Genomic DNA, 22046 nt, shown 5'->3' with positions numbered 1-22046 from the left:
AATACTGTCAATAATAATGACTCCAGAAAATAAAGAAGTCATAGATCATAGTATCATGCACTTAGAGCTGGAAGGAACATTAGAGGCAATATATTCTGACTTCTTCATTTTACAGATGAAGAAACTGAACCCAGAGAGGTTAAATCACTTGGTCATATTTGAATTGGATGACTAATGATAGTCCTGGTGAACCAATAAGGAAATAAACCTTTCTCTTCTTAGGGGAGAGGTGCAGACTCTGGATCTGGGATGTAGTATACTCTGTTAGACGTCAGTGCTGTGTTAGTCGACTTTCTTTAAAATTTTTCTGGGGGATGTACAAGGAAGGTTTCAATGGGGGAGAGAGTAGTGAAGGGGAAATATCTATAGTGTAAAAACAAAAGGAAACAAGCTAATTTTTTAAAAGAAAAAAGTTGACATTAATATAACTTGGCTATTTAACAGGCTATGGAAAATGATTTTTGTCAAATTACAGGATAGAGAAATGTGCCTTAAGCTACGGTGGTGAAAACAATAAATGTGGAATGTATAGAAGGCATCAGACAGTGGAGCTGATTTGGGAAATGATCAGGAATTATAAACAATTTTTAGGTGATGTGAGGCTTAGCTAGTCCGCACATAGACCTCCTAAACCTACCTTCCTGAAGAGATGCTAACTGCCTCTTCAGATTATGTGAGAGATGATACCAGGCTACAAGTAATAGATCAAATGCAACTCTTTTAACCCTTAAAGACAGTGTAGTAGAAAAGCAGTGAACTGGATTTTCTATCAAGGGCAAACTTTGTGGTTAAGCAGTTGTGTGACCATTTAACCTATGGGAGGTAACATGACAAAAGAGGAAAAGTTAAAAAATCATTGAACATATACTTATAAGGACTTGTTTTCCAGTCTCCTTTGTCATTCACTAACTTTGTGACCTTGGACAAGTCACTTATTTTTTCCATATCAGTTTCCTCATCCATAAAATGGAGCTAATAATACCTACCCTCAGATAATTATTATTATCATTAATAATCATTCTGTTTTGTAGAGTTCTTTATAGATTACAAAGATTCTGTACTTGTACTGTGAAGTAGACAGTGTAAATACTGCTATTGCTGTTTTGCATACAAGGAAACTGAGGCTAATTGACTTCCCAAGGTCATAAAATTGCAAATTGATGGAGTCAGGAATCAAATTTAGGTCTTCCAACTCCTACTATGTCAACCTACAAGTGAGGTCATGATGGTCAAAGAATTTCGTAAACCATAAAGCAATAGAAAATTATAACAAGCTATTATTAACTTTTTGTGCTTCTCATTTTTGAGATGAAGGTGTTGAGTCAAATGATCTGTAAGGTCCTTTTGTCATTAAAGAAGGAGCAGAAATGTGAAAATCTCTTGGTTACGACAATCAGAAAAGAAACAAGGCCTTGGAAATAATTTTATTATATTTACAACTTAGTCTTGCTGTATACACTAGTTACTACTATATAGTTTACATATTTTACAGAATTAAAATAAAACGACCCTGTTGAATCCCTTCCTCTTCCCCTCCCCACCAGTTGTCTTGACACAGACGGAAACTGATTAGCTGTGCAGTGCAGGCTCTCTGTTTTGTTCATTCAACACGAATGACAAGGTTAGGAATTAGTTAATAGTTAATTAGTTAATAATAAGACAAAAGGGATTTTTTTCCTACTTATTATGAGTGCCTCAGTTTTGGTATCTGAAGGAGGTATTTGAGAGATTTTACTCAAGCTAATGTTTAGGGCCAACGGAATGAGCCTAATTTCATCTCATTTGTGTTTTGAACTAAGAGAATTTGTTAAACATGGGGAGAAAAGTCATTGTGGGGAAGGAAGAAATATTTCTCCAAGACCTCATTCTACTTCATACTTATAAATGAATTGTTTTGATTCCTTCAGTCCTTTAGTTGATTTTGTTATTTTAAATTGGTTTATAGGTAATGATATGAAATTATAAGGTACAATTAAAATTCATCCATGTTGAATAGTTTCCATATGTTATTCCATGCAATGAACCTTTACCATTGATACATTCAGCAATAAAATTCCTTTTCCCAGATTATATTAAGCTTATCCTACCTACTTTAACAGTTGAGAGAATCCTTGAAGAAGTCTAGTCTTGATGACCTCTTTAAGGAAGAGATTCACTCTTCTCTTCCCCCTCTTGAAATGTATAGTTTTCACGAACCAAATAAAACTGTTCAATACTCAAATTCATTCTAAAGAAATTCTTGTTTAGTGCAATTTTCTTTTTAGGGGTATTGTAAAATGGCAGGTGAATATAGAATAGGTTAATTACTTGCTACAAAATTCAAGCATCAGGACAGATCATTTTCATAACCTGTTTGGAAGACTTGAAGGCTTTAGTGACTCTGTTTTAGAACTAAGTTTCTAGGCCTTATGCTAAAGAACATACTGTATCTTTAGTGACTTTTGGTGTTCCGTTAAAAATCAGGAAGAAGAAATCTTCACTCAAAATATTTGGTCAAATTCCCCAGCAAAAGAGGGAGCATGAATTTAGAGTGTTCAGTGCGAAGTGATAAAAGTACAATTGTTAGATTTTGTGACAGTTACCTTTGATGATTATGAATATGTCATTAATATTACTAAGAACACCATCAGTAAGGACCTTATTGTTGGAAATACTGTACAGTACTGTGCTGTGTTACTCTACGTCGGGATGTCATTGGGGAACCCATGGTTTGGCAGACATGAACATCTGGACTTACCATTTGGGTCACTTGAATATCAGGGCCTACCATTCCACTGCCACTCATCCCAGTACCCATGCAACCACTGGTCATACTGCTATTACTCATGGCAGTCATACTTGGACTTGGTACTACCCTTTCAGTGTAGATCACATTATGTGTGTTGGCTAGCTCAGCAGGTACACAAATATTTCCTTGCACAGCATAGGCAGGTGCCATCACTGTTTCTGTAACAAGGACATTGGGAACTAACTGAGGTTCAAAAATAATGGTAGTTGGTTGTACACATTGGTCAGAAGTACTATATGATTCTGTCACTATAATGTCACCATGAATCATGGGATCAGGCATTGCCATTTCTGCCTGGAATCCAGCTTCTGTGAGAGACGTTGCTGAAGGTTCATTAACAATGTAATTTGGTCCAAGTAGGGGAAGATCAGTAGTGATTGGTATCCAGGCCTGGTGAGGAGATGGAAATGGTTCAATTTCTGTGTCTAAGCAGATTTCAGCTAGAGTCCTAAACTTTGGATCCAAAGTTTCTAAGTAGCTATCATCCAGGTCATCTACAATCCAGCTGCAGCAGCCAATGGAGCCCACAGGAGACCCCATTCCTTCATGGTCATAAATAAGAAGGCAGTCATTTGCAGGTCGACATTCATCTTCATCTGCATAAGCGTAGGCTTTCTAAAGGTAGGGCAAAAGTAGGGAATTAGAACTGTTTCCCCTTCTTAAAATATCAAACAATGTAAACGATGATGCTTCTGTGAATTTTTTTTGGTCCAGTAGAATAATGAGCTGATAAATGGCTAAGATCTTTTTATAAGGGGGGTGGGTGGGTATCACAGGTGCATTATATTTGCATGAACATTTTGTGAATGCTTTTATTTGGGAAATGATTTTAATGATCATTTCCATATTCTACTTAGAGGCTAAATTTTGACCTTTGGGATTTGTCCTCTTGTATATCTGAAATAATATGATCCATATGCTGAGAAGATTAAAATATTTACCTTTTCTCTAATGAAGAAATAAAACAGAATCAATGTAATCTTAGGAAGAAAATTTAACCACAAAATGCTGGAACTTTAATTAGTATGTATAAGACTGAAATTACTAGAAGGAGAATTGATAGTCACTTCCATAACATTATTTAGGTGAGTCAGAAAGGCTCCCAGGCCCACATATACTTAGCTGTCTAAATTTTAAGATTACAGAGTAATTCATTAGGTTTCTCAGGGGTTGTCTGTGCCAGATTAAATGAGAATATCCCTGGAATGGTGTGGTGAGCTTTTTTATAGTGACAGGTAGCTGAGAGAACATGGTTCCTTTGCTTAGAGTAGAAAGTAGCTAGCTTGAGAGCATGGATTTCTAGGAAGATGAAGAGGACTGTATGGAGAAATGGGAGGTGCCTAAGACAATCCTTGCCTAACTTAAAACTTTTCCTAAAGTTGATTGAACATTTGAGAATGAGGTTTTCAGAGAAGACAATGGGTGTCAACAGATTCTTTAAGCCAGCACCATCTCTGGTAGATTCAACAATAAGGTTTTGTAACATAAGAAAATGGGGGTCCTTGATTGTCTTCATTTTGAAAACCACTCATGAACAAAGGATAAACCTTAGGGGCAACTCTTCTTTTAACACACCACTAGGGATTTTGTGCTAAATATAATTTCACTCATACTATCAAACTACTGCTCAGTGATGGCATTCCCTGATGAATACTCAACAGCGCTGGCAACTGAATCCACCTCTAATTGCTGGGTTTAGTGGATGTTATCAGCCAGATTCTGCAAGAGTATTCATGGTCATAAATTGTGTAGGCCATATTAATTTCTCCTTTTCTTTCATCCATTCCCATGAATAATAAAACACTGGGGCAAATTAGAATCTGAGCTGAAATGAACTGCTAATTAAACAGGTCAGACTAATTAAGAAAAACTCAGTGTGAATTATTTGCTGTTTAATGATATAATATTAGGCTAATATAATGATTGGCTAGGGTGAGAGTGGGATTCTTTACTAAGATCATGGAAGTTCAATCACTTCTTTTGCAAGCAGCACTATGACATAGAAAGAATATTAGATTTGGATTCTGGGGGCTGTATTCTAGTCTTTGCCAACAACTAGGCATTTGAATCGTTCTAAAACACTTTAAAATCTCTGGGCCTTTACCTTCCTTATCTGTAAAAGGACAAGGTGGAACTCCATGTTTTCTAAGATTGCATCTAGTTTTGTGATCCTGTGTATTTCCTCTAAATCTTCATTTCTTGATATTTTTCAAACTATGAACTATCCAACTTCTATAGATTGCTACTTAAAAAAGATTAGCTGAGCAAATGCCTTATTTAAAAAGAGATTCCCTTCCCCTTCCTCTCCCCTCCCCCCTCACCCCCCCTGCCCCCTGCAGAAGGTGTTTTACCAGCAGTGATGGAAAATCTGAATTTGGATTCAGTCAGATTTTAATCAGGCTAATCAGATTTTTAATCTGAATTCAATAAGAATTTTTAATCTGGCTAATCAGATTTCTTTTGAATATATGTCCCAAAACTCCTAAGGTTAAATATTCACTCTATACCAGTAAAAACAATAAGTCTTAAAAAAGATGGCAGCAATGGATTATGTAGTTGGACTAAAGTTGCAGCTTCCTATTATCAGGACGGGGCCTTCTTAACTCAAAATAGATTTATCCCTTAAAAAGGGAAGACATACCACAACTGATTGTCAAATTTAGCATGGATCTCAAAATGTAATTGTGATTTTGTCTCCCAGCTTTGGGGGATTTGGGGAACATGCTATAAACATTCAAAAAAAGAGAGAATAAGTGACTTGGTTAGATTTAAAGGGGTCCAACCAAGGACAGAGGAATGGGATGCCCATAGAACTTTGTCTTGAAGACTCTCTTTCTTGGGGGGCCCAGCAGAGGCTTGGCTACATACTGTTTTCTTTTGGATCTTCTCTTTCAAACTTGTTATCTCTGTCTCTATTTTTGCTTTCTCTGGCTCTGTGTCTTTATCTCTATCTTTCCTCTACCTTTCTTGCAGTTTTTCTCTCTCTCTCTGCCTCTCCTTCCCTATATGACATCATATCAATTATTATAAACAAGTTCTGTGATTGTGTTAGAATTCCTTGTGTTTTTGTATCTCTGGGGTTATTGTTGACAGTTATAGTCTCAAGTCATTTTCTTATGGATTTGCATGATTGTATTGAACTAGGAATTCAACCTCTTCTCTCCCCAGCTAAATTCTGAGGGCTACTAAAGTCCCTAGATTGAGTTGAGCTCATCTCCCTATTCTACTGCATACTTGTTCAAGGCCAAGAGGGGCTATCTGAAAAGAGAATCACTTTCTGAAGCAATTCCATGCAACATATTAAATGTGTGTTTGTTGAATGGATTCTTTGTAAATCCCTGGAATCTCCTAGAAGTAGACAGCCAATCTATGCCCAAAGAAATAATTTTCAAGTTCAATGAGTCAATTGCTAAAAACAAAGCAAAACCAAAATACCTTTACAAGTTCTGTCCCAGAAATAAGTTGATGGTTAAACTATCTACTCTGGAGAAATAATAAGGATGATGATATCTTGAATTTATATGGAGTTTTTGTCTCAAGAGCTCCAAGCAGTACGCATGCTTATTATCTTGTTTATACTTACAAAATAAATGAGGTGGGCCTGGGACTGGTATTTATCCCCTTTTTATGGACTGGGAAGATGAAGCTCAGGCACATTACCCCGGGGCAAACAGTTTTTTGTGAAATCTCTTGAGTCTTGTTTCATCATTCTCATATTTTCTCCTTCCCTCCTGTTCCTGGAAGATACTGCTTTATTGTGGGGGATATTAAGTTTCAGCAACTGTGGGTTCAACACCTGTAGGTGTTTTAGGTGTTTTCCAGCACAAAGAAATCATATCCTTGCAGAGGCCTATAGCCAATCAAATTAGAGCTGGTGGATTTGCTTCAACCTCAAAATCAAGATATAGACTGATCAGGGCTAACTTGGTAACTAGGTCTGACTATAACTGTGCAAGCTTAATGAGCTTCATGAATGTTAACTGACACAACTTAAGGGTGGAGATTGCTGCCATTTTTGAACATGCGATGTATGATGAGGTAGGGGTTACATGTTTAAGAAGGAAGGAAGGAACATGGGAGGGGAGTTTAATGAAGTCTGTAACCCAGAAGAAACCAAACCAATCTGGTGACTGAAAGGAGGAACTTTGCCAGCTAACTGCTTAGAAGTCTTCTTGCTTCTGTACTTAGTGGTCACTTCTCCCAAATAGAATTAGAGTTCAGTTCTGGCCAGGAGTGTCCATCCTCTGGGCTTTCTCAGTAAAAATTACTTTGACACTGAGATTTGGAGTCAGATGCATTTCTAACAATACTGAGATAAATGTTGTACTTTGTAGGCCCAAATTCACAAGGACATTCCCATATGTCCTCATATGATTTTCTTCCTTCTAAAATATGTCATTGTGTCCCTCTGATTATTTTTTCTTCCTTTCCTCCCCCCCGCCCCATCTTAGCTTTCCTCCTTTTTTCCCACCTAGCCCTATTTTCATTGAAGATCCAAGCCTCTTCATGCTTATGGTGCCACCTTCCTGAGTTCTATTGCAAGCTGTCACTTTGTATCCTGTGTAATTTTCTCCTCCTTTGGAATGGTACCTCAGCCTTGGTCAGGATCCTTCAGATCTCCCTATACCAGGAGGGAGATGGGGAAAGAAGAAGAAAACTCTAAACTGGGATGGATAGGAAGAGGAATCTTGTAGTTATTGGAGTCAAAAGAAGGAAAAACTAGAAAGAGGATGAATGGAATAATAATTAGAGTTTCTTAACTCTTCCTGACATCCAGGTTTATTATAACAGTTGAACAGAAGTAATAAATATGTTATAAATAAGAGCTTGGATTTATAAAGGGATCTGAATGGATCTACTGGGTCTGACATCCGGAAGACCTACCTCAACTTACTGTGTGACCCTGGGCAAGTAATGTAACCCTGGTTTTCTCATCTATAAAACGGTAATAATTATAACATCTACCTCCCTGGATTGTTGTGATGGTAAAATGAGGTAATATTTATAAAGTGCTTTGCAAACCTTAAAGTGCTATATATATGCTAGCTATTATGTATGTATTTTTATATACTCAACACATATAATATGAATATGTAATATGAATATGCTCAATATATTTATATATACTGTGTATGTACATGCATATATACATATGTATATATACAGATATACATACATATATTATACAGATATAGTGTGTATATATGTATACTACACTACACTATATATTGCATATATCAATTGTGAACTCCTCGAGAGCAAGGATGTTTTCTTAAAACTTTCTTTGTATCTTCAGCATTTAGGACAGTGTTGGTGCACAGTAGATCCAAATGCTAGGTTGACTGACTATCGTGTTTAATTATAGTAATATTGGTTATTAGCAAGGAAGGAAAACACTTCTAAGTATGTTTTTCTTTATTATAGTGACAATTTCATTAAACTCCTGCAGTAGAGGATGGGATTTAAAACCTCAGTGTCACTCAGGCTGTGATGTACTATAGTGAGATAGTGAGGTGCTTTATATGAGAGAGGTCCTCCCTGCCATTTTATGCATCATGGTTATCAGAGGCACACCAAAGAGACCCCAGACCAAACAGAACATATCACCAATTGCGAACCCTCATTCTTGTCTGTGAAGGGATTACCTCAGAGAAATAGCTGTCCAAGAAAGCCATATTCACGCCTGTTTCTGTGTATTCCCTCAGTGTTCCCATGGTGGAGCCCCGTCTCCTCACTGCTCCTGCAAGTCCCCCAGCCCCAAGGCTTAGTGCTGCTCCGACTCCTGTATTCAGCTCAACGCCAGACACCCCAGAAGCAGCTCCTTCCACAGTGCCGCCACCTGCGTATGTGTTGGTATAGATCTCTGGAAAGAATACGTTTTCATGTTATATGGCTGGAGATTGCTGTAGGGCTTCATCATCTAAGTACATCCATGATCCTTTTCTTGTTGACTGAGAAAGTTCTGTTGTATAGGAAAATTAAACTGGCAGATAAAAGCTAGGGGAAATGGGTACACCAATCTGTGGGACCCCAGGCAAGTTGCTTAACCTCTTTTTGCCTCGGTTTCCACATCTGTAAACGTGAGGATAACAATAGCATATAACATAACAAGGTTGTTGTGAGGAGCAAATGAGATATTAAGTACTTAGCATAGTGCCTGGCATATCAGGCTATATATATATATATATATATATATATATATATATATATATATATATATATATATATATATATATATATATATATATATATGTTAGCTATGATGATGATGGTGACTTTGAGATCCCCTCTTATTCTAGATCTGTGATCCTATTATCTGAGTTGAATTACCACCCCTGCACTTTGTGACCTGGATCAAATCACTTAACCTATCAGAAATTTAGTTTCCTCATCTTGAAAACAAGAATGTTAGATTCCAATGTCTTTTCCAGCTCCCAATTTATGATCTTATGCTTCTAATATTCCAAGTTTATCTGGCATCTCTGGACATAGAAAGCATATGTGTTTCTAATTCATATGAGAGCATCCAGGTAATTCAGACTTCTAGCTGCCTCGTCTTGGGCCCTTGAATTCTTGCCCAGTCTAAAGAGCATAAGGAAAGACGGTAGGTAGTAAGCAGGAGCTGGGATAGTGGTACTTCTAGGGTAGAGTTACTGCTTCTCTTTGTGGACTTATCAAGCTTCACTGCCTCCTTAAGAAGAGTTTTCTTTTTAATCTATATGAATATTGACCAGAGCAAGTGAGTTTTTTGATGCTTTCTAGAAACTTTTGTAGATCCTCTGCCCTTGGTGGGGTGAGTGACCTGCCTTCTATGGGCAGCCTCAAAGTTACATCCTTTCTCCTGGGAGAACTGTTCTTAGAATTCTAAAGAGAGCAGTTTTGGACTGGCTCCCCAATTTGGAGGATCGTGAAAGGTTTTAGATCTGTGGAACTATTTTTCATTGTCCCTAATACTCTCCATTAACCTGAGTGGTTTTTCTAAAGAGTCTTGGGCACACAGGTGATTGGCATGAAGGGTCCACATGTACAAGAAGAACTTGTAAATTCTTTATTTGGTGAAGCTCCCATTTCTTCTCCCTTTGCTATTGTAAAAATAATGCTCTAATACTATACTAAGGGGTACGTTTTCCTTAGAGATTATATTCCGCTTCCACTGTAATGTTCACACCTTGTATGTACATTTTTGGGAGGTTATTAATTAGAATGTGAGCTCCTTGAGGACAGGGACTGTTTTTTTGCCTTTCTTTGTATTCCTAGTGCTTAGCACAGTTCCTAGCACATACAAAGCCCTCAATAAATGTTTACTGACTGACTGAGAAGAAAAAAGAATGAATTCTAAGCAAACTTAGAATAGTTCTCATGTTTGTAGCCTGTAATTGGTATGCTATGACAAACAGAAACTTCCTCATGAGTTTAGCCAGGCCAACTCAATTTTTCAGGTTGCTTCTATAGCAGGCATGATTGTAGGGATTTCCTGATATGGTAGAACATATGTCCCTCTGAATACAGCCAAAGCACTATCTCCTGGGCTTAATCAATCAAGCGATGCAAATTTGTTAAGTTTCTGTCATGTGCCAGGCACTATGCTAAACCTGAATGTACAAAAGGAGACAAAAGACCATACCTGCCCTCAAGGAGTTTGTAATCTCATGGTTCAAATCCTGGTTCTTCCACTTGTGATCTGGGTGATTTTGGGAAAATCGCTTAAACTTTCTAGGCCTGTTTCTTCATCTATAAAATGATGAATTTGGACTTAGTGGCCTCTGAAGTCCCCTTCCTATTCTAGAGTTGTGATTGTATTATCCCCAATTAAGTCTTTTACACTTCAAAAACAACAACAGAGCTTAATATCTACTAACCAGAGGACTCTATGCGATCCTGTGTGTTGGAGGCTGTCATTGGAACACAAATATTGGAGACATCCTGAAAGAAACAAAAACATTCTCAAAGTATTAGGTAAAAAATAAATACTGTGATCCAACTTCTCCTTCTCCAATGTTGCCTTATTTCTTTTTCTTCTTCATTTTTTTTGGAGGAGTCGAAAAACTGCTGAGAAGCCCCAGATGTTTCAGCTCTCCATTTCTATGTACACACCATGCTTCATATATGAAGGGAAGTAGATTGAAACTCACTCTGTCCTCAGGATGGGCTCCTTCTATCCCCCATGACTGCATCACTCCTTCACCCCCCTCAGGTACAGGAGCAAATCGAGTTCCCAGGCCTGTTGGTGTCTTTCGTTTGCAGCAGCAAATGAGTAGCAGGAGTGGTGACACTGATCGAAAAAGGGATGATGGACAGTTAACAAAAGGTCTGTAAATTCCAGAGTCAAGCATTACATTAAAAAATTAAGGAGGGAGGTAAAGATGTAAAATGATAACTCCCATTCCCCCACATATGTATGCATACAGAGTCATGGATAGAACTAAAATTTCAAGGGCTTGATCACTCAATCAGAAAACATCCCTTAAGATTCTTCTATGTCTCAAATACCAAATACTGGGGACACAAACAAATAATGAAACAATCTCTGATCCCAAGGATCTTAAATTCTATTGGGACCTGGGCAAGTCACTTAATCCTGTTTGCCTCAGTTTCCCCATCTATAAAATGAGCTGGAGAAGGAAATGGCAGCTCTAATATCTTTGCCACAAAAACCCCAAATGGGGTTACAAAAAGTCAGATATGAACGAAAAACGACATCAAAAATAACCAACACTTAAAATTTTGCATTGTCATTGAGGATCTTCATATTTTTTCTTTAGGACCTGGCCTCCCAAGCTTCTGTGGACAGTACTGAGAATTTTTAGTGACATCCTGATTCTTGATGTGAGAAATCATTTTACCGCTCACAATTAAAGTGGTGTCAGAACCCCATAAGAGTAATAAAGCTGTTTTCTGAAAAAACAAATATGAAACCTCATGTTTAGAGCCTTTTGCTAGTTAAGCTTGGCTGTTCTAGCAAACCAGGAGACCATTGCTCACAATACTTTTCACTAAGAAAGGGATTTGGTCAAAAATTCAGTTAAAAAGTTTCCCATCCATAATCATAGGATATCAGTATTGTTTGCGTAATCATTTAACTTACGGTCTTCTCCTTAGTCAAATATGTATGCTTATGCCACCCTCTGGTGGCAGGTTCACAGAAAGATTTAAGTTCATCCAGTGACAGAGCTAAAATGCTGGATTATTCAGTCCAGAACTCTTTTTTTATAAGTCAAGCTCTGGTCTGAGAGATATTAAATAAACTGCCCCAAATCTCACAACATAAAATAGAAAAACTAGGACTAGAATTCACTTCTGACTTCCAGTCCAATGCTAATTTTCCTCAAATAATTTTCTCACAGAATCTCAACTCTAAATGCTATGACTTTTGATCCTTGTAGCTGGATCCTGACTACTTGCTGCCAGGTCTCCCCCACTGCTATATTTGTCTCCTACCCAATGCCTCCTTCCTAATTATCATGGCTCTCTTTTATCAGTCAGGACAGACTTTATGCTGGTCAGTTGTAGAGCACCTTAATACTGCCACCCGTCCATCTAGATTGCCATCTATTTACCTGCTTCAATACTCTAATTCGCCAACCACTCAGACTCTGACTCTCAGATGTCTCTAAACTGATATGTCTCACCAAGCCTGAGTATTGATAATTGGCTATTTGCCAGGCTTTTTTTTCTTTGTTATCACAATGACATCCCACAAAAATGGATGTGTATAGGTATATATGGACACATGGACATACATTGGTCCATATGCATGTATATAGATATATACACAGTATATATGAATAAATGAATAAAACAATTACATGTTATTTTTAAAGTTGTCAAGTGATCATGAGAATGTATAGTGGTCATTTTCTAGTGTTAGAAAATCTGCTGAAAAGAGCTTAACTGAATACTTACGTAGCAGTAATAAGACACCAAGGATAATCAGACCCATTCCAGCTGGTCCAAGTCCTACATTGCCGTCACCAATTCTGTCACCAGCGACAGTCCCATAATTGTTACCAGTAACTATGGTGATGCTGGAGCCCCCAGGGTAGATGCCAGTTGTACTGTAGTAAGAGCACATGTGTTTGTCATCACATTCACAAGCTTCTAATGTTATAATTTGTGGTAATTCACAAGTTCTGTCATAGGTGTCTTTTACTAAGATGGGAACTTGGTAAAGTCCAGGTGATAACTGTTGCATAGCAGTGAGTATTGCTGAGGTAGCTTTTACAAAAGAAGAAAAGAAATGGAAGGTTAGTTTTACTTAATGGAATCATATAATTTTGAGTTAGAAGGGATGTGTCTACAAGACATCTGTCTGCTCTAGATTTTGTCTCTGATGGCAAGTTTACGGCTACATTGTCAAGGAGCAAAATTTTTTTTTGTCATTCATTCAAAAGTGCTGCACTTTAATCTAGAATCATTCCAAAGACTATTTGTTTTCTCAGGCTACATAACTCTCATTTACTTACCCAGCAACACTTGCTTAAAATATTGCATCTTAAAATTATAGATTTTGAGTTGGAAGAAACCTGTGAGGTCACCAAGTTCAGCCATCTTATTTTGTGGATAATGAAATTGAGATTCAGAGAGTTTGATTGATTTGTTCCAAGTTACATAGGTAAGTGGTAGAGGAAGGATTTGAATTGAGAACTTCTGGATTAGGGTTAAATATCAATGCAAGGGGAATTTTAAGAAAAGCAAATTTGACACTAAACTAATGAAAACTTTGCCATTAATCCAAAGTAATCAGATACATGTGTTATGGAAGAATTTTGTTTTATGGGCTTTGCTATACAATGGGTTAAACTATAATTTTTCACATACTTTTAAAAGAATAAAAGATTTTGAGATCTGGCGAAATCTTATGGGAAGCAGTGTGGCGTAATAAAAAGAGAACTGGATTTAAAATTCAGGAATCATGGCTTTCCTAATCCCAGATTTATCTCTAACTATATGACCTTGGATAAATAATTTCATCTTACATTTTCCTTAAATGGCAAATGAAGAATCTGATCAAGGTGATTGCTGAGATACCTTCTAGGTCTATGGTGCTGTGATGTAATCCCTGTTCATGTCACCTGTATTCATTTAAAACTAGTTCACTTCTAAGTTGAGAACTGATTTTATCTCTTATAAAGCAGTTCCATTATGTAAGTATTAATTGTCAGCTTATCCTTATTGATAAATCATTTGTATTTCTATTTCAAATGAAAGAGTCTCTCTGAGCTTTCTCTTAAGTATTCTAAATGTGTACAATATTTGTTACTTTAATATAACTCTTTGGGATGAATCAAATACTTTGAGAAGGAAGTGACTATTTTTTGGATTTAAAGGTGACATCTAGCTTGCATTCTGCTTACCATTTATTGACCTGATATCCCATAGGTCAGCTGTCCCTGGTGGCTGATCCATGACACAATATGTAAAGGGTGAGCCAAAGGAATTATCTGTTGTTGAGATCATGACTGATGGGGAGTCTACACAGATATGTCTACTGTCAGAGAAAATTATGGGGCAGAAATCGTTGACATCAGGAACTTCGACACATATTGTCCCTGTTGCAGTTTTCCCAATGCCATCTGAAACAACAGTGTTAGAAATAATTCAGATAAGTGATACCCTTTTTCAACTCTTTTTTGCCTTGCTGGATGTTGTTACAAGATTCAGAAGTGCACTGAACAGGTTCTCAGAGGTAATGGATAATCCATTGAATCTTTCAGTTGGAAATAATTGAGGTTAAGGTTTACAATCCTGAAATAGACCATATAACTGATGGCTAATTGTTTTCAATGGTAAGTATTAGGTCATTTGGAATTTAGGGAAAAAAACTTATTTTCTTACTGCTATTTTCTCAGTCTGTAGTAAGATACCTTTTATATTTATAGAGCTATAAGGATATTTATAGACCAAATCTACCCTATTAAAAAAATCACCCTACTACTTAGAAGTAATTACTTGGAGAGATCACATTTCCTGTGGTAAGTGGTTGGGGGTACTCTGATGCTGAGCCACCTAGAGGTTGAAGGACTTTGAATTCTCTGGGGAAAAAGCTTTTGACCTGGCAATGTTCTGTTGGGATCTGAGTACAAAATCATAGAATTTTGGAACTTAATGTCTTTGTAAATAAGAGTTAAGGAATAGAAGTAAAGGTGGTAAATTGTATCTTAGACTTTTAAAAGTTGCTTTAAAAGATAAATTTGACTATTGTTTGATGCATTGTTAATTTTTTTCAGTTCAAGTCAACAAGCATTTATTGAGCACCTACTATGTGCAAGATGATGTCTTAGTTCTTTCCCTCAGGGAATTATATATGAATAGGGAATAAGGGACTCAGACAAGTAAATACAAAAAAATGCAAAGTGACCATCCGTTGAGATAGGATGAGAATGATATTTCTAGTTTAAAGGAGTTAAATTAGTTATTTAAACACTTATTAAGTAGCTACTGCACTCCATGCACTGTGGTAGGTACCGAGGTCGTTTTTGTCTGGAGAAGTGAGGATTATTTTTCATGGAAGAGGTGGAATCTGAATTGAGAAGTGAGCAACTATTATTAGAGATATTAATATGACACATTGATATGAAACTCATCCTTAGGTTAAAAATGATATGTAGGAGGTCTCAGGCTTCCCTCTAGGTACTCTAACAATAAATAGTTCATCATCTTTGGACTTGTTACACTAAAATCATCATGGAGCTTGATACCACATTAACTCTTAGCTCTTTCTGCTCGATTCTTATGGTTTAGAGACACCCCTCCCTCTTAATGTTTTCTGAGAGAAGTCATAAAATTTTAATGTCATTTAATTTTACAGTTAAAACTTCCTTAGTATGAAAAAAAATCACCATTAGTTCCATTGCTAGCATTTGCATTTAGTTTCCAAAAAATGACTATGAAAGCAAATTGGAGACAGTTTTCTTACCTTCAATAGCCAGAATCTCAGCTGCATATATCCCATTGATAATATATTTTGATTTTGGATCAAATTCCCTGGAAAACTGTATCTCTCCAGTCCTTGAGTCAACTTTTAACCAGTTGGCTGCATCATGTCCCATGACGTATCTGTTTTTGATTGGAAAAAAGGCTCAGTATTATGCTAGGGTCACAGTCACTTTAAATTTCAAAAACTGATAATGTGCTAAATTGTGCTGTAGGTTTAGTAGAATGACGAGGCACTCTTTGAGGGTCATACAACAGAAGCTATTCATGTTTTAGCAAAATACCAGTAAGAATATATAGTATTAAGGTTTGAAATGTCCTTCACATATTTTTTTTCATTTGATCCATACAAAGAACTCTATGAAGAAAGTTCAATAGTTATATATTAACTTGTTCTTATTTTATGAACAAAGAAACTGAGGGTCAGAGAATATGTGATTTTTCCATAGTCATCCAGCTAGCAAATATTGAAAACACAATTCAAAAATTTACTTTTGCCTTTTAATTTCCTTGGCTTCCCTCAAGACTCAGCTCAAATCCCACTTTTTTCAGAAGACCTTTCCAGATCCCCCAAACTACTGATATCTTCCCTTTCTATTCTGCATATATTTTTCCTGTAAGTAGTCATTTATGTTTTGTCTTCTGCATTAGAATGGGAGTTCTCTAGGGAAAGGACCTGCTTCTTAGCCTTTCTGTGTATCCCCAGGGTTTAGTACAGTGTCTGGCACAGAGTAGATACGTAATACTGATTGATTGTTTGGTTGGATGTAATGAAGGACTTTCCTAAGTAGAGAGGAGAGTGAGGGAAGTGACAAAGGATAAGAGGGATCTATTTAAAGATAAAATATCTATCTAGAGTTCACCATAGGAATGGCCAAGGCACATCCAATAAATGCTGATTTTTTTTAACACAGTTACTTTAACTACTTCTTTGTCACTCTTTGTTACAGTTTTCTTCAAATTAGTTATATTGCTGAAATATCCCTATCCTAAATCTTTCTCTTAGCCATTTCTTTTGAGATGAGCTGGGTTAAACCAAAGCCTTTGCCAAAGTTGTTGGTTTTAAATAATCTGTTAAGGGACATCTGCTCTTGGGGTCTTTCAGTGCTTGTGGGACACATTCAATTGCAAGAAGATCAAAGACTCCCATGGAATAATTGGGTGGCTCTTTCAACTTCCAACAGCAGATAGCATCAGTTAAGATCATCTCTCCTCCATCTTCTGTCATCTCTGGTTCATAGCCTTAGATAACTTTCAGATTGGTGCTATTTATAAACACATCCTCTGAAAATTTAATGGAAGATTTCAAAGGATACAATAATATTTCTAAAAAATCCAATTATATATATATATATGTATATGTATATGTATATATACATATACATATACATACATACATACATACATACATATATATATATATATATATATATATATATATATATATATATATATATATGTTCTGCATAAGTGAATGACTGACCTAACAATGGTCTACCACACTAATTGATGAACATTGTACCTGACATTTGTGGCTGCAATCCCAGTATCCAGGTCAGTGGCTGTATATCGTCCAAGGACATAATTTAATAAGGTATCTCCTCTTAAGCCTTCTTGTATTCTGAAATTCATAGAGCTTGGATTGAATATTGGTCCTTCTCTGACATTAATAACTTGTATTCTGATGGGAGTGGCTTGGATCCGGTAGTGAGAAGCAACAGAATGGTGAAATTCAGCTTTGTTTTTAACACCAATACTAAGTTGCATATTGGGCATCTGTTCATAATCCAACATCTGAAATGATAAAATATGAGAAGTTTATTAGATATGGTACCACATCTACCACTAAACATGCAATGAGGTCAACAACCTCATTCCTTAATCCTTCTGCTTAAGTGTTCCTTACTTGTTAATGAGATTATTAAGTTCCTTTTGACTACATAAATTTTGTGATTTTTTGATTCTGTTCTGGAGCAGAAAAAGCATTGTTTGAGGAAAACGAATTTTTGATTTACAATCCATACACACATGTTGAATTATCAATCAAGCAAGCAAGTAACAAATATTCTGGGAATGCCTACTATGTGCCAGGTGCTGTGCTTGTGTGGGGGATATCAAGAAAAAAATGACAGTTCTTGTTCTCTTGGGGTTTGCATTCTATCAAACTAGGGTAAGAAAACCTGGGAGCCATGTAGACCAGGCTAACATTCAGCTCATTTGACTGGATAATAATGACAATCTGCATTGATAGAAATTCCTCCTTGAGAATTTCCTAAACTGATGAAATCTTAGTCTGAGCCAAAAACAAAACAAAGCAAAACAAAAAGCAAAGAAAGACGAAAGAAATGAACAGAAGGAAATTGTATTTGCTAATATGTATGTATATACTCTCTTATTTTTTCTTAAGAATATACTATTTTGTGTGCTGTGTTTAGATTTCAGTAGAGCTCTAAATGCCTTTGTTCAGTCATTTCAGTTGTGTCCGACACTTTGCGACCTTCTGGACCTCTGTCCATGGGGTTTTCTTGACAAAGATATTGTAGGGTTTGCCATTTTCTTCTTTAGTGGCAAACAGGGTTAAAGGACTTGCCTTAAGTCACCCAGCTCAGAAGTTTCTGAGGCTGGATTTGAGCTCAGGTCTTCCTGATTCCAAGCCTAGTGCTCTATCCACTGTACCACCTAACTGCCCCATTTCAAATAAAACATAATAAAGGCTAAACATACTCTCTACTAAGGAAAGGACTTTTTTGATAAGTGTTTCATTCTCCAAATTGCATTTGTAAAATGGAGCTAGGACATTCTAGACATTTTTTTTTCTTAATTGCTTCTCTTGTCAAGGAAAAAAAATATAGGCTTAGAGTTCTATGAAAGAGTGTAAAAAAGTACTCCAGTTTTCCCCAGAGGGAGAAACATTTGAGACACACACACACACATGCATGCATGTACATACAATTTTCAGAATAAAGAAGACTGATAAGTTTAAAGTCAGTCAATAAGTCATCAAGGTAAAAAATGAAGGAAGGTCTTATGAATATAAGGTCTTATGAAAACCTCCTGAAGACCTGGTGTCATTTTCCCCAGTACAATGTAAGTTCCTTGAAGGCAGGAAATGCTTGATTTTGTCTTTATATCCTTAACTTGTAGCATAGTAGGTATTTAATACATGCCTGTCGATTTCATGTCACTCCATTGACTGGACAAGCAGTCTCCATCAAAAATCTCTATCACAATCACAAAAATAACACTCAAAAAGGAATGGGTCATCTTCAGAAGTGGCCATTGATGCATATTCCCTGGACAAAAGGAAGGTGGTACCATTTGACTTATGGGATCCTATGAAGCTGGAAAGTGAATTTCAGAAGTCATCTGGTCCAATCCCCTTATCTTACAGATGGGGCAACTGAGTCCATAAAAAGTGAAGCAACTTGACCAATGAGGTCACACAGTAAATAGTCAAGCCAAGATTTGAATATAGTTCTTTCAATTACAAACCTAGTGCTCTTACTCTGCAAGAGTAACTGTGATCAAGGTAGAAAATTGAAATAAAAAAATAAATAGGAAGCTGAGACAATTGGGAAATATGTATGTTTCAGAGAACTGGGTTAGTTAATTTAAGCTGTTTCATATTAATGGAGTAACTGCCAGGTGAGAAAATAGGAGTGAAAAAGAGGTTTAAGAAGACTGGGCTGATTAATCAATGGTTTTGTTTCAGAGAACCAAAGTGGCTAATTTGGGTATTGATTTTAATGAATTTTCTAAACAAAGACAATGAAAAATTTGGTCTTTCAGCAATACCCCTGGATAAGACACAAGTTCCCTCAAGCAGTTTCATGATGGCATGAATTTTTGTTTATTCTATTAAGGCAAATTTTTCACAGGCATCATCAAGACTTGACTATTCCCTCAGGAATTGACTTGAACCCTTGTTTCTTACTGGTTGACAAACCAGTGCTCTCTCCTTAGATTTCAGTTAAGCCAGCAAAAAAGGTTTTTATTTCCATGTATTAAGCCAATAAGATAAAGTGAGGTTACCTGTGCATGCTCTGAATCAGGGTGGGAAAGGGCCCCATCATCATACATTTCCAAAACTGGGCTTACTAAGATGCCACATGGATTGATATCAAGCAGAGCATATTGAGTAAGTTCTAGGGACTAACTTTTCATTATCTAGGGCCCCCAAAACACTCAGATCATAGAGCTGGAAGTGATCATAGAGGACATCTGGACCAATCCTTTCATTTCAACAAATATTTATTAGGCATAAATAATACTCAAAATACTGTATTTATATGATCACCCTTACATAACTTATTTTAAAAATTGTTGAGAAGCTAGACTCTTTGTTGAGTATTTTATTCTTTGTTGAATGAGGCCCTGAATAATAAAGGTCCTTTAAGATATACAGCATTTTTTTTTGTCTTGCCCTGGAACTTCCAGTGAGTAAATGAAGATAGATATATAATCTGCAAATTATAGCATAGAGAGTATCTTGGAAAGTTAAATGACTGGCCCAGAGTCACAAGTCGGTGAACCCAGGTTGTCCTGACTCTTGAGACTGGCATATTCTCTATTATGACACACTGACTTCCACAGTATATAATATCTACTACTAGTAAAGAGTTGATTATTTTAATAGAAATGATAATTTTCTCAAAGACCTATGCACCAAAGGACCACATCAAAGTACCATAGACTGCTCAATTAAAAGTCTAAGGTCAGGGAAGACTGAACACAAAAGATCATAGGACTGTATTTAAGCCCATTGCTTGGGCAGGGTTAAGAATAAACAGTGAAAAGACCATTCTCTCTCAAACTGTGCAGAAATTTTTAATGAGGGCAGTCTTCTCAGGTCCACCTTCTGTTGGGGACTGTGATACTAAATCATCAGAAGTAGAAACAGATGCATGTCATACATGTACATTTGTAGAGATGGTAAGACCACATGATAAAAAGTAAGGCATTGCACCTCTGTTCAGTGGATTGCAAAGACATTTAATGCATTTGTACTTTTCTCATCATTTTCATACTTTTAAATATTAGTACTTTATTAATTATTCTTAGTCTCTTAGAGAACTTAAAATTATCTTCTAACAAAAACAACCCTCCAAATCTCCTTCTCTGTCACTGTCAGACTAATATTCGTAAAGAAACAATTTTTATTATATCATCTCTCTCTCTCTTCAAAATTCTCCAATGGATTCCATTGCCTATGAGGATGAATGAACAGAAAAAAATATGCTTTCTATGTGCAAAGCATAGTGCTAAACACTGAGAATACAAATAGAAAAGCAATGAAGTCACTGTTCCTTGACTTGGCATTCAAGGACCTGCATAATATGTTCCATAACTACCTTTCAATCTCCTTTCCTCCATTGAAACTCTGTCTTTTGCTCAGTCTGTTCCCTACCTCCTCTCCTGAATTCCTTCTTGCTTTTGGCTCTCCACAGCCTACACATCCTTCAATACCCATCTCCTACCATGAAGCCTTCCCATACCAAGCTAAACCTACACTTTCTTTATCTTCCTTAAATTCATAGCCTTTATAGGCCATACTATCCTTTAGACAATTGCTAAGTACTTACTACCTTATGGCATGGATTGTATTGACATTTAATTCTTGCATTATTATCCAGGTTTCATGTCTTTTACTTTTCTCCCTAATTAGACTAAGTTCTTTGAGGATAGGGATCATATATTAGGTTTCTTTGTCTCCCTCATAAGAACCCCATCCCCCTAAAGGGTTTTGCACATAGTGGGTTCTCAATAAATGTTTGTGTTGATTCATAGAATGGCTTCTTTGCATATGAGTGTCTCATTTGAAGTTGAAACAGGAGCATGTGAATTTTTCTTTTTAAACCAGGAGTTGGTGCCAAGGAACAGTTTATTGAAAATGGAATCTGGAGACCAGAAGGAGAGATAAAAGGAGAGGTGATCTTTTGTTTTTGATTGATTGATCCTTAACACTGTGTAAAACATAGTGTATTAAGGGAACAGTGGAGATAATTCAGCAGAATGTAGTTAAAAAACAAAACCTTTGAAACAAAATATGGCGACACTCATACAGTACCTTAACAACTTTCAAAATTCCTTCATTCGTCCTTGGGTCTGTATGTACTTCAAACCAATTGCCATCATTTCCAGAGACAAAGAAAAAGTCTGCCAACCAGTTGTCTGTGTTTTCTTCATCATGATCAATTGCTTGCAATCGTATCAGTTCTGAACTTAAACAGTTTTCTTCAATACTTGCTGAATACTGAGAAGACAGAAGTAACAGTATTACCATTAACTGAAATGTTTTCAAAAAAAGGAAACCTATGTTGTAACA

At 36.5% G+C, this 22046-nt stretch overlaps 1 protein-coding gene across 1 annotated transcript in view; it reads right to left on the bottom strand.

Annotated features, from left to right (window-relative positions):
* Nucleotides 1-2638: 2638 nt before the first annotated feature.
* The window catches only part of DSG4 (desmoglein 4), a 35713-nt gene continuing 16305 nt past the window's right edge, over nucleotides 2639-22046 (bottom strand). The window contains exons 8-16 of the mRNA XM_072606610.1: nucleotides 21789-21974; nucleotides 17244-17515; nucleotides 15705-15844; nucleotides 14143-14361; nucleotides 12692-13003; nucleotides 10921-11060; nucleotides 10648-10711; nucleotides 8434-8651; nucleotides 2639-3403 (exon numbers count right to left, since the gene is read on the bottom strand). Coding sequence (XP_072462711.1) covers nucleotides 2639-3403; nucleotides 8434-8651; nucleotides 10648-10711; nucleotides 10921-11060; nucleotides 12692-13003; nucleotides 14143-14361; nucleotides 15705-15844; nucleotides 17244-17515; nucleotides 21789-21974 — 2316 coding nt within the window. The remainder of the gene's footprint in view (nucleotides 3404-8433; nucleotides 8652-10647; nucleotides 10712-10920; nucleotides 11061-12691; nucleotides 13004-14142; nucleotides 14362-15704; nucleotides 15845-17243; nucleotides 17516-21788; nucleotides 21975-22046) is intronic.

This window comes from Notamacropus eugenii, chromosome 4 (assembly GCF_028372415.1).
Source record: "Notamacropus eugenii isolate mMacEug1 chromosome 4, mMacEug1.pri_v2, whole genome shotgun sequence".
NCBI lineage: Eukaryota > Metazoa > Chordata > Mammalia > Diprotodontia > Macropodidae > Notamacropus > Notamacropus eugenii.
The sequence above is the reverse complement of the archived record's forward strand: the minus strand, read 5'-3'. Positions and strand labels throughout refer to the sequence as shown.